Source organism: Panthera onca, chromosome B3 (assembly GCF_046562875.1).
Source record: "Panthera onca isolate mPanOnc1 chromosome B3, mPanOnc1 haplotype 2, whole genome shotgun sequence".
Classification (NCBI taxonomy): Eukaryota; Metazoa; Chordata; class Mammalia; order Carnivora; family Felidae; genus Panthera; species Panthera onca.
In genome coordinates, this window is record NC_138344.1 from 134,764,114 (window position 1) to 134,782,904 (window position 18,791).

Here is an 18,791-nt window from a genome sequence, read left to right on the forward strand (position 1 = left end):
CCTCCCTGGTGGGGATTTGAGCAGACGGGGCGGCTCGGCCCCTTGCAGACATTGCAAGCATCGCCGCACCCTTGCACGTGGCCCAGGGGCTCCTGATCCCAGCAAGGCCAGGAGGGGAGTTTTTCTCAGGAAGCCAGGATTAAGTAGCAGCAGCATCCAGACCCTGATGTGGCCGGGTCTGATCTCCACGGTCTCTTGCTCTTCCCCACTAAGCTGGTTTTGTCTTCCCTTTTGCTTTCACAAACCCAAGGCTGGTTGTCTGGAACGGGGGTGGGGGCAGACTTGTATCAAGTGTGGAGTCTGTAAGGTAACCGTTCTGAATGACACTGAGTGCCGTGCAGAGTTGTCTGGATCCCTTAACCCTTACCGCAGCCTGGTTGGTGGGCATGGCGATCACCATTTACAGGTGAGGGGACAATCTCTGAGGTGTTAAGCTACTTTGCCAAGGTCATGAGAGTAATAGTAAAGGGGCAGAGGCCTTTCCTGAAACCTGTCATCTGCTTCTAAAGACAGTGCCCTGAGCAGGTGCATAGGCTGTCTGTGGTTTAAAGTTCCTGCTGTTCGTGATCGAGGTGGGACGGACAGGTACCTGCTGTGCCTGCTCCGTGGTCTGCTGCCCAGATGCCAGTTTCTAGAAGCTTCGATTCCTGAACTGAGAAGTGGACCGGTCCCAGCTACCAGCTGCCGACTGGGGAGGGCAGGGTGGCCATCTGCCCACTCCTAACCACATAGTAGCAGTGAGTGTTCCACCACTTTGCGTGGCAGCAGATGGCTCCTCAAGAAATAGAGGGACGGACGCAGCCGGGGCCCCACAAGCTTGTGGGCAGTTGCATCAGAACTCCCATTCAGGTCTTCCAACCCCCTTTACAGTGGGATCTCTGTCTGGGTTAGAGGCAGCCCTTAATCCTAGACAAGGAGCTCAGGGTCCCGCTATGTGTCCTGGCTTATGTGGCTGGGGTCCCCAAGCTCCTCACTGCCCCCTCTGAGCCTCATCTGGAAAACAGGGACATTCATGGCTACAGGGCCTGCCTCATGAGTTCATCGTGTGTCCAGAAGACTTGGGTGGGTGCAGAGGGCAATGGGTCATTAGCAGCTGGTAGGTGTGCTGGTTACTCTTTGCTGGCAAAATTAAGGCATGGATGGCATGTCCCCCCCTCTGCAGCCCTCCAGCCTACGCAGGGGGTCGCAGAGCAAGAGGCTGTGGCTGAACCAATAGAAGCCTGTTCCTACCAAGGACAAAGCCATTTATAATCCATATCTCCCCCCTCCCGGAGCCCAGCTGATACATCCTCACGGCAGAAAGGCGCATTACTTTATTCTAATTTTCAAAGAATTCCCAGGATTGAATAAATCACCAGCTCTCTGAACACAGATTTGGAGAATCAGGAACAGTGTCGAATGTTCCGCGCAGAAACGTCCATTGATCTGCATCAAAATATCCTGGGCTGTTACGTTTCTCCTGGAAACAAGGCCCTGGCCGCAGGAATGCTGAGCCCCTTCCTTTATAATTATCATCTCTGAGCCGACAGACCTTGAAGCAGACCCCTGCCCTTGAAATGACAGCAGCAGTTTTATTAAAGAATTTAGATTACAGAAGGAAAAATACCCCAGAGAAGAGAAAGAATCCATCTTTCATTAAATGCTGCTTGTTTTAAAGTGGGAACATTTTCTGGGTGTCTGGGGAGCTGATGTTTTCCATGTCTTGTGGGAGAATCTGATCTTAAAAAACAGAAGATTTTCCATATAAGGGAGAAGTCATCATTTTCAGAGCTTAGGGCCAAATTGTATTTCCAGAGAAGAGATTTTTGTCCTAGAGAGTATATTTACAAGCATTTATTGAGCACCCGCTATGAACCAGGTGTCATTCTAAGTGTTCAAGGGGTCTGTAAGGGTAATGAAAGCATTCTAATAGGATAAGAGAATATGGGTTGTTAGTAGTTTACTATTTTTTATTCAGTTGACTTTAATTTTTTTAATGTTTATTTCTGAGAGAGACAGAGACCGAGCACGAGTGGGGAAGGGCAGGGAGAGAATCCAAAACAGGCTCCAGGCTCTGAGCTGGACACAGCGTGAACTCACGGACCGCGAGGTCTTGAACTGAGCCCAAGTCGGATGCTTAACCAACTGAGCCGCACCCCCCCACCCCCAGCACCCTTATTCAGTTGACTGTTAAAGCGTTTTGGGAATTTGCTGTGTGCCAGGCCTGGCTAAGGCCCTGAGAAGGTAATACGGGGCAGTGTGGAGCCCTGCCTTCCCGGAGCTTCCAGTCTAGCTGGATGTGATGGAGACGTGGGGGTGTGGGAGTGTCTGACAGAAGACTTGTAGAAATGACATTCACAGTGTAGTTATCCATTGGTCATCTTGAATGGGCAGGTGGGGTGAGAAGGAATTATTCCTTAATTATCTGTGAACTTTCTGAGGCCAAAGAAGCAAACGAGTGGCCCAGATCCCTTGGGAATGTCAAGGGTGATACTCCAAAGCCAAGTGTTTGGTTTCTGATGCAGAAGGCTCTGCACATCACAGGGCCACCCACCACCATCCAAGGATGATGAGAGCTTGTAACAGGAGTGGTGGTACCCACGCCAGCAGGGGTATTCTTGGGGCCAAAGGAGGGGCTGTGACCTGGTACCCAATGATCCAAGATGGCGGTATGCCAGCAGAAGCACCTGGCGGCTGAGGGGTCCAGGGGATGAGGGGACAGGGACCAATGCTCTCAGACCTCATCCCTACCTTGCTACACCTCAGCCCGGGGTCATGCCCCAAGACTTACCTGGAGCCTCACTCCCACTGATGATTTTCCCGTGTGTGTGGCTCCACAGAGAGAGTCCACAGCATGGGGGAGGGGGGCGGGTGGGGACAGGGGTTTGTCCTGCCAGCACTGCCATCCCCAACCCAGCCGATGTCACCTGACCTCTTTGGGATCTTGGCTTCCCCATTTGGAGTGACAGATCCGTCATGGGTGGTCGGAGAGGTGGACAAGAGGGACCAGTGAGCTTTGGACAAGCTGAAAGGGCTTTGCAGGAGAACACGTGTCCCTGAACTCTGGGGGGCAGGCAGGGGACCAGAAATGACTCCAGAGTGAGGGAATAAGCCTGCTTCTCAATTCTGATCTGACTGTGGCAACGGGTGATATCCCAGAATCCTGGGACAGCAAGTTTGAAGTTTGTCACAGTAACAGCTTTATTTAATTTATTTAATTCACATACCATACAATCCATCTATTTAAAGTTACACACTTTAGTGGCTCTTAAGCATATTCATAATTATGCAAGCATCACCACAATTTTAGAACACTTTCATTAACCCAGATAGAAACCCTGCCCACCTTGACTGTTACCCCCCAAGCCCTCATACCTCCCAGTCCTAATCAACCACAAATCTACCAAATAGATTTACCTATTCTGGCCATTTTATATTAATGGAATCTTACAACACGTGGTCTTGTGTGACTGGCTTCTTTCACGTAGCATGCCATTTTCAGGGTTCTTCCAGGTTCTTCCTGGATGGTTCTTCCATCATCTATCAGTACTTCCTTTCTTTTTAAAGTTTTTTATTGTTTATTATTTATTTTTGAGAGAGAGAGACAGCACAAGTGGGGGAGGGGCAGAGAGAGAGGGAGACACAGAATGACAAGCAGGCCCCAGGCTCCGAGATGTCAGCACAGGGCCCGCCGCGGGGCTCGAACCCACAAACCGTGAGATCATGACCTGAGCCGAAGTCGGACGCTTAACCGACAGAGCCACCTAGGCGGCCCTTTGCTTCCTTCCTTTTTAGTGCCAAATACTATTCCATTGGATGGACCACGCTTTATTTATCCGTTCATTCACTGGTGGCTCTTTGGGGTGTTTCCACTTCGAGGCGATCATGAATCACACTGCCACGAGCACTCGTGTGCAAGTTTTGTGTGGACGTGTTTTCCTTTGGGCAGATACTTGGGGGTCGACTCCCTGGGGCCTGTGGCAACTCTTCAGTCTAACGTTTTGAGGACCTGCCAGACTGTTTCCCCACAGCGCTGTCCCATTTTACTGTCCCACCAGCAGTTACGAGGGCTCCGGTATCCCCGCGTCCTTGCCAGCATTTGTCGTTATTTGTCTTTGCCATCCTCGTGGGCGGGAAGTGTTTCCTACGCTAGAAAACTGCAAGGGGTGTGGTAAGCTTGATCACCTCGAGTTTCTAGGATGTCTGTGGATAATTCGTGTTCAGCAACGTTTACTGGAGAGCACAGGTCTGCCATGGCCTAAGGAGAAGCGGCCGGCTGGCCCCCTCCAGGCTGGTTCCCGGCCCAACAGACTCTGCGGTTCCACGGTGGAGACTCAGACTGCAAGGGCGGCCATCCCATCGGGAGGCCCACTGAGACTAACACTCTGTCCCCTTGTCTTGCAGCGATTCATGAGTTCCCCACAGACCTGTTCTCCAATAAGGAGCGACAGCACGGAGCCGTCCTGCTGCACATCCTCGGAGTAAGTGGCCGCGTGGGGGGGGAGGGGCTGGGATGTTCCTAAACTTCCGGCAGGTGAGGCCTGTGTGCAGAGCACGGCAGAGCCCTGGCGTGCCAAAGATGTCCCACCCTTGGAAGCGCCCCGCGAGGAGAACGGATCCTGGACCCATTTTAACCCTCCCCGCCAGAAAAAAAAAGAAAAGAAGATGAAAAGAAATCTTAAAGATCTCAGGTGGCTTGCTCGGGGTTGCACAGCAAGTGACCCCGAAGTCCCGTCTTCCTGTGCCCCATCTTCTGCTTTTATAAAAAGGGAGTGACAGCCTCTTTCCCAGACGTGTGAGCACGCGTGCATGTGAGTCAAGAAGCACCCTGTCGGCAGGCGTCTTTTGGGATGAGCACTGGGTGTTGTATGGAAACTAATTTGACAATAAATTTCATATAATAAAAAATAAAATAAAATAAAAATAAAGTCACTAAACTTAAAAAAAAAAAAAAGCGCCCTATACATGATTGCTGGGATTCCCCGCCCCCCCACCCCCCATTTTCACCACCCTGCCATAAATCTATAATTGAACACTTTGGGGCACTTCTCCAGTTCCCCTCTGTATTTAGATGCGCCTTGGTAACAAGTGGTGGAGTTCAAACAACAATTCCAAGAGGAACAGCGGGTCCAAACCTAAGTCCCAGGTCAAAGTCAGCTCTTCTGTGACGGGAGTAGGCGAACTACAGCCTGTAGCCGCTGCCCGTGTTTGTAAATAAAGTTTTCTCGGGGCACAGCCATTCCTGTCATTTCTGGATTATCTGTGGCTGCTAAACCCCACCCAGTACATTGAACGACAGTCCTGGGTATTTCTGTGACAGTTATTATCTTCCCACTTGCCCCGGCTCTCCCGCGCCCTCCCCCTTTCACTGAGAGGGTGTGGGTTTGGCGAATTAGTCCCGTAGTTCTGGTGCTCTGCCCCGTGAAGGTCTTGGCATTTGCTGACGCAAAGCCTTTTCTCCTGAACCTGAGAACACCTCAGGAATTTTGCAGAAACCCTGGAGAGCAGACATTCCCAAACTGTGGCTGGAGGGCCAAATCCAGCCCACCTCCTGTTTTTGTGAATCAAGTTTTATTGGAACGCAGCCATACCCACTCCGTGTCCTCTTCTGTAGCAGGGTCATTGCGATGGAGACTGTGTGGCCTGTCGGTACTAAAATATTCGCCGTTTAAGAAAAACTTTGCTAAAAAAAAACAACAACAAAAAACTTTGCTGACCCCTTCTTTAGAGCAAGAAAAGGCTCAAGCTCTGCAGCCAGTTGTCGCCTGCGACACTCGGAAGCTTCTCAGAATTTCCTGGCCTGGGCGGTGTGGTGCCATCTTGGCCTCCTTTTCTCTTGAGTGTTTCTGAGGGAATCAAGAGAGCTGGGGTCCCACAGATCACCCTTTGCCTGGGAGATGATGTTGGGGAGAATTTATGGGGGGGGGGCGGTGAATTCAAGTCCATATCCTGAGATTTTTATAGAAGAGTCTCTCTCCTTTACCCATACCCTCGGTATTTGTTTCTTTTTGCTTTCCCCCCAAAGATAATTAGATCCAGGGACAGCATACCTGGGCTCCAGGAGATAAGGCCTTGGAGGCCTTGGCCACAGCCGATCTTCCAGTTGATTTAATCACCATTAATCAGTGTGCTACTTCAGCAACTGCACAATTGTTTTTGCTGAAGCAGCCCAGCCTTTCCCATTTTTGTGAATAGAGCATCCATATCACTTTGTCTTTGAAGAAAGAAATGCTTCCCTGAGCATTTAGCATAAAGTCCCACCTGTCCATGGACTCTGGTCCTTGCCTTTCCCTCCAACCTCACATCCTCTGTTTTCCATCTCCGTCTCACTGTGTTCTACCTACATCAGTGACCTTGCTGTTCCTCAGGTGCACCAAGCATATTCCTGCCCCAGGACCTTTGCACTTGCCTTTCCCCAACAGTTAGACTTTGTCTCTTTGTCCCCCGCTAAGGTAAGTTACAGGAGGCAGAGGCATTTCCTGGCAGATTCCCCATGTATCCCTGATGCCTGGAATAGTGCCTGGCCCATAGGATAGGCTCGGGGAAACCATGTTGGATGGGCAGGGCAGGGAGGGGTTCTGTATATAAAACCGTGTGAAAACTGTCAGTCTGTTCTCACTATGCCATTAAACAGATGAAGAAATGGAGACCTGGGGATGTGACTTATCCAAAGTCACATGGCAACTGAGTCCTAGAATCAGCATTAGAATCTGGACTTTTTGTTCCTTGAACCCCCCCAGTGTGAGTGGCTTGTGTCTTTGAACCTCTGCCAACATTAGGTAGCATCCCAGGTACCCCTGGCTCTCAAATTGCCACTCGTTTCGGCAGGGGGTGGCCAGCTGGTAAGAAGAAAATGGTGCCTTCAGCAAAAATGAAGGGGGAAAATTGGGATAACTATTATTTTAAACTCTTAAAATGGTGATTCTAAATGCTCTCCTTGGCCCTAAGGGTGAGATCTTGTATTTCGAGACCATACTCTAGTGCCAGGGAGTTAGCTGGTGCTTTAAGAGCAGAGGAAAGAGCCCAAGGCCGTGTGGCCTGAGCTTTTGGCCCCTTTGCCGCCCAGCATATTATTTCCCCTCCTTGGGCTCAGTTTCCCCATCTGCTCGTGAGAGGATTGAGGGAGCCAGCCTCTGTGGTGCCAGAATCTTCCTCTCTGTGTACCTCTGCCTTGGCAGGCTGGCTCTGGGCGTGACAGATGCCCAGCCATGCCTCCTTGGCGGTAGGTGCCTTCGCTGACGATCCCCCATTTCCTTCTCAGGCTCTGTACATGTTCTACGCCTTGGCCATAGTGTGTGACGACTTCTTCGTTCCGTCTCTAGAGAAGATCTGCGAGGTACGCAGGAGGGACTTGGGATCCCTCAGCAAAGCCGGGGTGGGGGTGGAGGGCTGGGGCGGCCAAGGACACGGGACGCGTCAGGGCCAGACTGAGTGGGGAGCACTCTGGTGGTGAAGATGGTCAGGCCAAACGCTTAGTGTGGCCCCAGCAGAGCCTGGCTTTGGAACCCCCAGAGGAGAGTCGGGGGGGGGGGGGCGCGTCTTCTCCCAGATTTGGCAGAAGGAGAGGCGTGCGGTCATCACCCAGAGCCTCTGGCTGCATGGCGAGCTATTGGCCGTGAAGCCAAGCCTGTCTGGTTAGGGAGCATTTCTCATACCAAGCTGCGGGTGGCAGGCACCAGGTAGGGACCTGTGTCTTTGGGGAAGATGCAGAGGCGGAGCGAGGAAGGCCCTTTGTTCCAAGTTCACAGGCTGACGTTTTTCCCTTTAAGTATTTGTGAAGGTTTCGTTTTCTTGTCTCTTGCCTCACACGTGAAAACTCCAGTGCTGGGGCGCCTGGCTGGCTCAGTCGGGAGAGCACGTGACTCTTGATCTCGGGGCTGTGGGTTCAAGCCCCATGTTGGGTGTAGCTATTGCTTCAAAATAAAATCTTACAAAGAAATTTGTTTTTAAGTCTCCTGTGTCTCTCAGCTCTGCCTTACTCTTGGCTTCCAGCCAGGGAAGGAAAATTACCTCTGTTTGCAGCACCTACTGTGTGCAGGTGACTCTGGGCTTTGGCTCACTTCGTCCGTGTGAGATCTCCCAGCTACTTGAGGCCGCCTTGTTGTTGTGACATTGGCAGCCGGGGGACACAGCTTGTTAGGACAGGTGCTTCCCTGCTGCTCAGCACAGAACAGGGACTTTTTGACTTGGGCCTCCTGAAGAGGGAGTGGCCTGGCAGGGGTGTGCAAAGGCCTCCCCTCCCCCCGCCCCCCCTTGCTCACCACTCCACTTCTCACCCCGCTCAGAACGAGCCACAGGTCAGGAAGCGAATTGAGCCAGAGAAGGAGCATAAGGAGAGAATCCGGAAATGGCCGCTGGGGGTGTCGGGGTGGGAGGCCTCGCCTCAGGGCCCCTGGAGCGGTGTGCTGGGGGTAAGCCATCTGCTGCTTCCTCGGAGGAGGCCCTCGGGGAAGCCAGTCAGCTGGGCCTTGCAGAGTGTGCACTCTGGGCACTCACTAATGCGAGAGCTTGGGGACCCCAGCAATGGGGGGGTCCCCTGCCATTCTGGGGGTGGCAGAAGCCTGTGGAAGATGGGTGACCAATGGCACAGGACCATGTGCCGTGGAGGTGCCCCTCAAGGTTGCCTGTCTCTGTAAGGACACAGAGGTGGATGAGCGGGATGGCCTTGGTCCTATAGGCAAAAACCAACGGAAGGGGCTAGTGAGAGCCATCAAAGGACTGAAGAGCCAAAAGGAGGGAGGGAATGTCTCTCTCGGGGAGAAGCCTAGGAGGGCTTCATGGAGGAAGTGGTATTTGGTCCAGACTTCTGAAGTGGGAAGGATTTCTCCAAGCAGAGAGGGCAGGGAAGGGTGTTCCAGGAGACAAAGGCAGAACAGTTTGTATTCTGCTAGAAGATACTGGAGATGCTCTGATGGCAGAACATCTTCTGTGGAACCTTCCTGTCTGACAAGGTTAGGGTGGCCGGGTTTCCACCCTGGTAGGTCAGTATTGTGCCACGCACCAGCTTCTGTCAAGCCCAGAGCTCTGACCCCTCTGAGAGACCCCTTCTATAGAAGGTCAGCAAGGTCAGCAGGGAGGTTGTGCCAGACTCTGTGTTCCTCAGGGACTCCAGAGCCCTGGGCTGACCAGGGTGCTTTGGAAGGTGGATGCCAGAGGAGACCCAGCCCTGCCCAGAGGCCTTCTGAGTACCACAGGGTGGGCACCTTCAAGGTGGTGTTCAGGCAGGGGCGCCCCGACGGCTCAGTCAGTTAAGCGTCTGGCTCTTGATTCAGGCTCAGGCCACGATCTCACAGTTTGTAAATTTGAGCCCTGCATCGGGCCCCGTGCTAACAGTATGGAGCCTGCTTGGGATTCTGTCTCTCCCTCTCTGCCCCTCCCCTGCTTGCGCTGTCTCACCCAGATAAGTAAAAATAAACTTTAAAAAAAAAAAAGGTGCTGTTCAGGGAGACCCAGGATCTCGGTGGTTTCTCCTGGCATCGAAAGTCCCCGGCACCACATTCCCAATCAGAGGATGGGCTTCTGTGGCCGGACCACGGCCTTGCCAAGCAAAGTGAGTCTCAACAGAGCTCCAGCCCCGCCTCATTCTCCCTTATCCCTGGGAGTAGGGTACCTGGGTGTTTGTCTCAGCGGCCAGCCGGGCATCGGGCCTGCCACGGCGAAGGCCTTCTGGAATGCAAGAGCCAAGCTGTGTGTCTGGGGCCTCCGGGTTCCGCGGCCCCGATGCGTCGCAGTCCGCATGGTACCCAAGGTCTGTGTGGGCATCGGAGGTGGCTCCCCATTGAGCACCGCTGTGTACCAGCCTCTCTCTTAGGCACTGGCAATCCGTGGGTGAAATAGACCGACCGTGCCCTCATCGGCCAGTGGGGCAGGGAAGCTCACAGACCTCACACCCTCGCTGTGTGATTTGTGTTTCATTAATGGGAGGACCGGACCCTCCCACCTGTCCTGGGTGTTGTACCTGGAAAGGCTTCATCAAGGAGACCTCGTTCAGGGGCTTTGGGGGATGAGCGGAAACTGACAGAAGAAGGGGACGGGGGCCTCTGGGTTGAGCGGCCAGCAGAGTAGCAGGAGACGTGTGTGCTCAGGGTGCAGCGTGCTAGACTCTGGCAACAGCACCGCTTTCCCACGCTTTCTGCGGCTGCCAGAGTGTCTGGGGACTGTGTCTGCTCTCCCCGCCTCACAGCCTGAATGTCCGCGGTCACTTCTGTTTCAGAAACTCCATCTGAGTGAAGATGTGGCCGGAGCCACCTTCATGGCCGCGGGAAGCTCGACGCCCGAGCTGTTTGCCTCTGTTATTGGTAAGAGATCCCACCAGCTGGGGACGTGGGATCCGGAGAGAGCCCCGGTCTGGGGCCGTGACCAGTGAGGGCATTCGTCAGCTCCGAGCCTCTGTTTTCTCATCTGTAAAACGGGAGAGCCAGGGAGACAGAAAGGAAACTCGTGGTTCCCCGGGGCATGTGGTGGAGCAAAGGGCTGATGGGTACAAGGTTTCTTTGGGGGGTGACAAAGGTGTTCTAAAATCAGATTGTGTGCTTGCTGCACCATCCTGGAAGTCTACCCAAACGCTGGGTCTTATGCTTTGAATGGGTGGGTTTTATGGCATGTGAATTATTTCTCAATAAAGCTGTTAAAAAGGAAAAAACGCGGGGCGGGGGGGAGTGGAGGAGTGGAGTAGGTGGTCCTCTCTGGTTTGGCCGTTGTCAGCATCATGGGCGTCCTAGAACCAGTCCCTCAGTCCATGGGGTTGGGGACAAGGGCCTCGCAGCAGCCTGGGTCTGAGGAAGTGTAGGCACAAGAGGATTTCTGCCTTTCCCTTCCAGGCGTGTTCATCACCCACGGAGACGTTGGGGTTGGGACCATTGTGGGCTCTGCGGTGTTTAACATCCTGTGTATCATTGGAGTCTGTGGATTATTTGCGGGGCAGGTCGGTGTTTTTCTCCCTCTATAGAGTGACATAAGGGACAGCAGTGGGGGGACCCGAGGCCTCACCTTAGTTGTGCCCTCAACTGCCCGAGGCTGCAGGCAAGTTGGCTTCCCCCTCCGAGCCCAGGTCCTCATGTGTACAAGTGGCCTCTGACGTTCCTTACACATCCAGCCTCAGTGCATCTGAGAGCACGGACGGGGTCTGCTCCCTTGGCCAGCCCAAGGGTGAGCATTCATTCAACATCAGGACGTCTTTGAGAGGCGCCTCCTGTAACCCTGACCCTGGGCTAGATTCTGGAAATATCTGAAGCCTGCTTTTGGCCTCCTTGGCAAGGAGCGTGACGTTGGCCTGCGGTTGGTACCCCATCAGCATCTCCCTGGTCCTCAGGGCCACGTGGGCGTTAGACTCAACCCCAGAGAGTTGGGCTCATGATTAGGCCCTGCCTGGCCAATGGAGGTAGAGATGGGCAGCTAGTTACTACCAGGAGGTTCCAGAATCACAGGGGAAGCAAGTGCCGCTGGCCTCTGCCTTGACCCTGGGCTTCCACTGTGAAGCCTGAGATGTCTGTTACCTTGGAGAAACAGAGGGCAGCTTTGCCGTCACTTATAAACATTCCATGCTTTCTGTTCTGTTCCCCACGTATAATGAAAAACACAGGGTGGCCTTGAACAGCCAGGAAAGATGGGTTTCGGGTGGCACGGTTAGGAGTTGTTCCCTGGGCGTGTCCCTGCACCTGTGGGGGTCTGGGGGTGGTGAGAAAGCCACCCTCACACCACCGCCCCCATCTCTCCAGCCACTAGTCGCTGACGGCCCTTTGCTTGGCAGGTGGTCCGTCTGACATGGTGGGCCGTGTGCCGAGACTCCGTGTACTACACCCTGTCTGTCATCGTGCTCATTGCCGTGAGTTTCCTTCCTGCCCCTGTGCAGGCACATGACCCCTGCCCATCTCTGTCCCTGGCACTATAACCAGGGGACCCAGGGCACCCCAACCGTGGGCTGTGCTGACCGCTCACTGTAGTCAAAGTGACCAGTCCCCTCCCCGCTGTGCCTCCCTTGCCTGAAAGCCTCCTACCTGACACCTTGGTGATGGAGCACATCCCGGGCCCACCTTGGATTCGAAAAGGCCTTGGAAAAGTCAGAGCGTGGTCACACGGTCCACGCAGTTAAGTTCAAGCCCTTCGCTCATCGGGCCCTCGGATCCTCACGCGGCGCCAGGTTTCCTGAGAATCAGAGTTTCTGGGTTCACAGCTCACTGCAGAGCAGGAAGGAGAGAAGCAGGCTGGGGGCAGGCAGAGTGGGTAGCCGGGGCACCAGGGAGAAAAGCCGGAAGAGCGGGAACAGTGATTTCTAGAGTCTGGTAGCGTGGAAAGCGAGGGGCGATATCCCCGCAGTCCCCCGAGGGCCAGGGTGCCTTCATGGCACAGGACACCGGCTACTGCTGAGGAGTGCACCATCCAACAAGGGAGCCGTTTCAATCCAAGTGGTGGCATGAGGGCAGGTGCACGTGGTGTGCCCAGATTGACTGGAATGTGCTCCCCCCAGACACAGTTCTCAACCTTACACCACCTAGAGCCACCTGGAAAGGACAGTCACATCCCTCGTACTGTCTGTGGCTGGGTACCCAATCTCCCCCCAGGTCAATAGCTTGAAATAGCAAGTATTGATCACTCTTGTTGTCTGTGGATCAGAGTCTGGGAGTGGCTTACCGAGCCCTCTGGTTCAGGGTCTCACGGGTGTTGGCCCTGGTACGAGGCTCCCCTGGGGGAGGATCCACTTTCGGGGTCACTCACGTGGCTGTGGATAGCCCTCCGATCCCGCTTGGCTGGCTGTTCCGCAGCACAGCTCACAACAGGGTAACTGGCTTCCTTCAGAGGGAGGGTGAGAAGGTACCAGGGCGGAAGCCCGTTCTGCCCATAACCTAATCTTGGAGGTGACAGCTCCTCACTTTCGCCATATTCTCTTTGTGAGGAGCCAGTCCCTAGGTCCAGGCCACATATCCAGGGGTGGCGTGAATGTCAGGCAGGGGGTTACTGGGACCCCAGCCTCCTACACCCCCCAAAATGAAAGTTACAGATAAAACTCATTGACCTGTACATACACAGTTGTAGAAAAGAATCAACGTGATGTTCGAAGTATAAAAGACGAAAACATCCTTCAGTGTGTAAATGTCTGGGCACAAAGACACTACAGCACTGAATGGTGGAATCCGTTGTCCCATAAAGGAAAAATCTCTGAGCCCAGAAACCACCAGCACAGACTGAGGCCGTGCTGGGCTGGAGCCTTAAACCCCGCGATCATTCCTGACATTGACGACGTGATTTTCCAAAATTAGGAATGACTCCTGATGAAATCGTGGGCGGAGCCCAAGTACAATCATCCCTCCATTTACATGATAGCTACCTCACTAGAAAATTAAATATTTATTAAATACATAATTTAAAAAAGTATAGGTACTTTGATTTATAAAATAGAGTTCAGTTCTGGGCACAGATTTGTTTGGTTTTGTTTTCCCTGTTTGCCTGAATGTTTAGCAAGACCTTTTATTTTTTATTTATTTATTTATTTAAAAAAATTTTTTTTAATGTTTATTTTTGAGACAGAGACAGAGCATGAATGGGGGAGGGGCAGAGAGAGAGGGAGACACAGAATCGGAAGCAGGCTCCAGGTTCTGAGCTGTCAGCCCAGGGCCCGATGCGGGGCTCGAACTCGCGGACCACGAGATCGTGACCTGAGCTGAAGTCGGCCGCTTAACCGACTGAGCCACCCAGGCGCCCCGGCAAGACCTTTTAAATAGGACGTGTGCCAAATGTGGAAAACCCCTTCTGAGAGAAATATCTCACAGGTTCTAGACTGGTCAGCATCCTGGGCTAAATGCCAGGAGCCTTTCATGGGGTTGTAAAAAACTAAAAATATCCCCCACAAGTGTTCTCATGTTCTGGTGGGGGAGGGCACTGGGCACTCCTCTGTTGAGTGCCCTTGCCTCGGAGCCTTGGGTTTGGGGAGCCTCACAGCGATGCCTGGCCAGGAATGACTCTCTCAGAAGTGGCCCCTACAGCAGCCTCTGTGTGTGACGCCTGCCATGACAGCCAGAAGAGGGTCACAACGGGCCCAAGTCCAGACAGCAGCCCCCTGGCTTCTTCTGGCATCCGGTGTGGGGACCCTATGTCTCCAAGATCAGTTGGTGGGCACAGCCCCTCCACCTGCCTGTCCACACTGGGCCTGGCCAAGGTGGTCACAGGATCCCTCCCCTGGACCACAGAGGTGTCATTCATCTGGGTCTGTGCCAGAGATGCTTGGTGGAGTTGTTGGGCAATGTCAGTGGCCTCTTCAGAAATCATCATGACCGCACCGTCACCCCTGGCCTCCCTTCAAATAGCACAAGTGGGTCCTTTGCCCTCAGAATTTCCAAAGGGGTCACTTTTCTATTTTAAGAAAACGATATCCCTTCCCTCCCATACACACGAGTCCCATTGGATAGGTAGGTACATAGGTTTGTAGGTAGACAGGCAGGTGTCCTTTTAGTTTTTAAGAGTGTTGATTCCAGCAAGGCTGTGCCCTTAGTGATGGCAGGTTGGCCCCAACAGCTACTCGGACCGTCATGAAGCACAGGCCGTTTCTCTTGGGAGGCTGAGCTGAGCCGCATAGTCTGGCATCTTGTGGTCTAGGTTTCGACTAAGGTCTAAGGTCACCTCCTCCCGTTGAGAAACCCAGAAACGGAGAGAGGAGCCCAGCTTTGTGTAGAAATAACAAGGCAATGATATGTGAGCTCGGAGTGTGTAGGGACCTGTGTGTGTTCTTTTGGAATAAATAAGTCCCCCACCCTTTGTTTCTTTTGCCTTCCAGTTCATATATGATGAAGAAATCGTGTGGTAAGTTTTAAGTTTGTTTCTTGTTCCTTTTTTGTTAGTATTCTTCCTCATTGGGTTCATTGAATCTTTTTTGAAATCATTTTTACAAACATGAGCTTTTGAACTTGCAAAAAGGGCATCGTTGGAAGCAATCACACCTTTATTCTTCCAAAGTGACAAAGAATCCCTCAGTGTTCCTGCACTGCCAAATAACAAAATATATTTAAAGCTAAAGTAACGAAAACAGTGTGGTGTTTTACACCGGGGTAAGCGTAGGCCAATATGGAATACGGAACCAAGAACCCAGTAATGGGCCCATTTCTTGGCTGGGGAAATATGACAGCTGTCACGACAGACAGTGAGTTAGGGAGAGGGTCTCAGATGCTGCTGGCAAAACTGGGAACCCTATACAGAACAGAATCACATCAGATCCCTCCCTCACACCTTATACAGGAATAGATTCCAGATGAATTAAGGATCTCACTGTAAAAAGGAAAATTAAACAAAATAGAATAAAATATAGGGACTCACCATTAAGACCTTGAGATAGGAAATGACTCCTTAATTAAGATCCATAAAGCAGAAAGTTTAAAGAAAAGATTGGTGTATTTGCCCTATAGGGCATGAGTGTATCATACGTTCATAAGCCATAGACATGTTCTCTTTATGACAGTGATTCAGAGTCCACATCCTCTGTGTTTATTTGTGGGGCTGTACTCAGGAGGCCTGGCTGAGGACAGTCAGCTGGCTGACGTGAGCATCCATGTGCTCTGGGCCCACAGAAACCTGCTTTTGGCCCCCACCCAGCCCCTAACCCGCTATATGAGCCAGGAAGCCACGCCTCATCTGGGCTCTCCTTTTCCTCGATGGGGTCGAGGGTGGTGGCAGCGGGGTCATCTACAAATCTCTCTGTGGCTCTGCTGGTCTGTGGGCTCTGTCAGTAGAGGAAGAGCTCCCAAACCAATCGTACCTTATATCTAGCACATAGTAGGTCTTCACCATGCAGCTGTCGGATGACCAAACAGATTAAGGCGTGTGGCTCCTCAGAGGCTTGTGATCTGAGCTACAGATCCCCGCCACGCGTGGGGTTGAGCGCTGCATCAGCTAGACGGCAGTGGTGTATATACCCGAAGACCCCTGCCCTGCCCCTGTGTTCAGCCCAGGAGGCTCCTGTACCGGCCCATCTCTTCGGGCAGTTCTTAGGGCCCCTTCTGTACCAACAGCCTTTCTGGTCCCTGGTCGGAATCTCTGGTGAGCATAGGGTCTCTTAAGCATCAAGTCTGCATGACTATGGTCACTCTCCTCTGTGAGTCCTGCGATGTGGTGGCCCTGGTCCCTCCTTTTTCTCCGTAGCTGATGGGACTCTGCCTGAGCCCTGCAGGCCCCCTGTAGTTAAGAGCCCACCATCAGCTTTCTGTGTCCCCAAGAGGGCTTCAGATTGTAGGACAGGCTGGGGAAGACTCCCCTGGATGCCGGAGTTCTGGGCCGGGCTCCGGGGCCAGGCAGGATCATAGGACTTCCGGCCCTGCCCCCTCCCCGCCCCCTCCCCGCCCCCTCTGCCAGTCACCCCCAGGTGTCAGTGCTGCAGGCCTCCCCAGCCCTAACCAGTCTCCTTTCTCTCTTTGAGGTGGGAAGGCCTGGTGCTCATCATCTTGTACGTGTTTTACATTCTGATCATGAAGTAAGTACCTTCTGTCTCCTTCTCCGGGGCAGTCTGACGCCTTACTCCGTTTCCTGCTCTGGCCTTTTGTTAGAGCCCAGACAAAACTAACTGATAGACCTCCCAGTGACTTCCAGCCTGCCCGCTTCTCTGGAGGATGCCCCTCTGGGGTGAGGTGTTCAGATACTGTTTTGGGGTGCTGTGCAAACCCGGGCAGGGGGAGTCGCAGCTGGTGGGTTGCAGATGAGGCTGCTCGCAAACAGGTAGCAAGCAAGCCCTCTTCCTGCCCCGTGCTGATTTCTCCGTGCCCAAGTAGCCGCTCTTTTCCGCTGTCACTGTAAATCTCCTGATAGTTTCACACCGCTCTTTTTTTTTTTTTTTTTTTTTTTTAACGTTTATTTATTTTTGAGACAGAGAGAGACAGAGCATGAACGGGGGAGGGTCAGAGAGAGAGGGAGACACAGAATCTGAAACAGGCTCCAAGCTGTCAGCACAGAGCCTGACGTGGGGCTCGAACTCACGGACCGCGAGATCATGACCTGAGCCGAAGTAGGCCGCTTAACTGACTGAGCCACCCAGGCGCCCCTCACACCGCTCTTTTTTGAAGAGCCGGGCGGCCTCACTTCTGCTCCAGGCTTTATCCAGTGCCATCTGTCATGGCCGCTGCCTTGCACAACTGGGGACACCACTCACAGCAACGAAAATGCAGACACTGGGTCCCAGGCTGTGCGATGCTTTTGTGGCCCTTTGAAGCTGCCTGGGTCAGAGTGCTCTCAGAACTGTCCGTGAGGAATATCATTCAGCCATAAAAAAGGGAGGAAATGGTGTCACATGCAACAACGTGGATGAGCCTTAAAAACATGCTAAGTGAGAGGAGCCAGTCACAGGAGGACAAATATTGGATGATTCCACTTCTGCGAGGTACCCTAGGAGAGTCCCAATTCAGAGAGAGAGTAAATTCGAGATTACCAGGGGTGTGGGGGAGGGAGTGATTACTAATTGATTAACGGGCACAGAATTGTTGGAGATGCTGAAACCGTTTTTGGAAGTAAATAATGGTGATGTGATGGTTACCCAACATTGTGAGTGTGATGAATGGCAGTGAATTGTATGCTTAAAAATAGAAAAAGTTAAAGTAGCAAATTTGATGTTGCATATGTTTTGCCACATTAAAAAAAAAAAAAAAAGGAAAAACTACCCAGGAGCTGAATCATCATCTTCAGGTTTTACCTTCTTGTTCACACCTCCAGAAATAATTAAAAACAACACTGAGCTTTACGACATTATGAATCTCCACGTTTATATCAAACATTTATAATGTGTTGTGAAAACGGGTGATAAACTGCCCAGTGAAGGAGGCTTGTCCTCAGGTGAACTCCTCTCTGAGCGCCTTCCAGTGAGGCAGGGAAGCCTGGGGTCTCAGACGGAGACAGTGTTTTCTCTGGGCCTGGCTGTGAGTGATTCAGGGATGGCCCGCCGGGCAGCCTATAGGAGTGGGACTCGAGGCTGTTCGGAGGACAGCCTGGTGACACCTCTTTGGAGCCTGTCCTTCAGGCTAACCTGAACTTCTCTTATGAGGACAAGCTTTGGACGTCAGTATGGTGTCAGTCATATCTTGGAACTGAAGATTCCTTACGCCCCCAGGAGGCCACTGACAGCTCCGTGGAGCAAGCCCTCCGACTACGCGTTATTCTAGGGGTCCTGTCGGGACTGTCAGCTCAGATGAAAGCCTTCGGCTCCCCCTTGCCCCCGGACACTCCCGGGGCCGGGTGTGACTGTGTGTGCACAGGGGAGGCGGGCGGCGGGCCCCCCCCCCCCCACTCCTGCCAGGTGTCTCCCGCGGCTCTGACCTCCTGCCTTCGCTTCCAGGTACAATGTGAAAATGCAGGCCTTTTTCACCATCAAACAAAAGACCATTGCAAATGGCAACACGGTCAGCAGTGAGCTGGAGGATGGTAATGATTACTGTGATAGTAGCTCTGATGACCCCTCCCTGCCATTGCTGGGGCAAGGTAAGGCTGAGCAGACAGGAGTGGCCAAAAGTGTCACCAAAGCTTCTCTCCCATGCTCTTTCCTGCACACACACACACACACACACACACACACACACACCTTCCCTCTAAATTGTCACTCTCTTACTTTGGGTCCCAGGGCCCTCAATGAGGTGTGGCTCAGATTTACATTTGCACAGAAGGGAGAAGGACAGACAAAGTCAAACCTTCACACCCTGGGGACTTTTGGAGCCTGAAGGAGGCTCCAGGCCTGCTGGGCTTTTTTGAAATGCGGTGAATTACCTCCCCAATCCCTGGGAAAGGTGGTGGCAGGAGGCTGATGACTTGGGGTGACAGAGCAGACTCAGGCCTCCCTGTGATTTCCCACA

The 18,791-nt window shown here is 52.8% G+C and overlaps 1 protein-coding gene and 1 non-coding gene across 3 annotated transcripts in view; both read left to right on the plus strand.

The window, feature by feature from the left end:
- Positions 1-18,791, plus strand: part of SLC24A4 (solute carrier family 24 member 4) — a 172,195-nt gene that overhangs the window by 107,683 nt on the left and 45,721 nt on the right. The window contains exons 3-10 of one of the 2 annotated variants that reach the window (XM_081795984.1): positions 4,384-4,460; positions 7,241-7,315; positions 10,193-10,277; positions 10,800-10,903; positions 11,729-11,803; positions 14,747-14,772; positions 16,379-16,432; positions 18,281-18,423. In XM_081795984.1, coding sequence (XP_081652110.1) covers positions 4,384-4,460; positions 7,241-7,315; positions 10,193-10,277; positions 10,800-10,903; positions 11,729-11,803; positions 14,747-14,772; positions 16,379-16,432; positions 18,281-18,423 — 639 coding nt within the window. The remainder of the gene's footprint in view (positions 1-4,383; positions 4,461-7,240; positions 7,316-10,192; positions 10,278-10,799; positions 10,904-11,728; positions 11,804-14,746; positions 14,773-16,378; positions 16,433-18,280; positions 18,424-18,791) is intronic. The other variant, XM_081795985.1, reaches the window with a different exon arrangement.
- Positions 7,811-7,883, plus strand: TRNAK-CUU (transfer RNA lysine (anticodon CUU)). The gene has a single exon. It is a non-coding gene; the product is annotated as a tRNA-Lys (tRNA).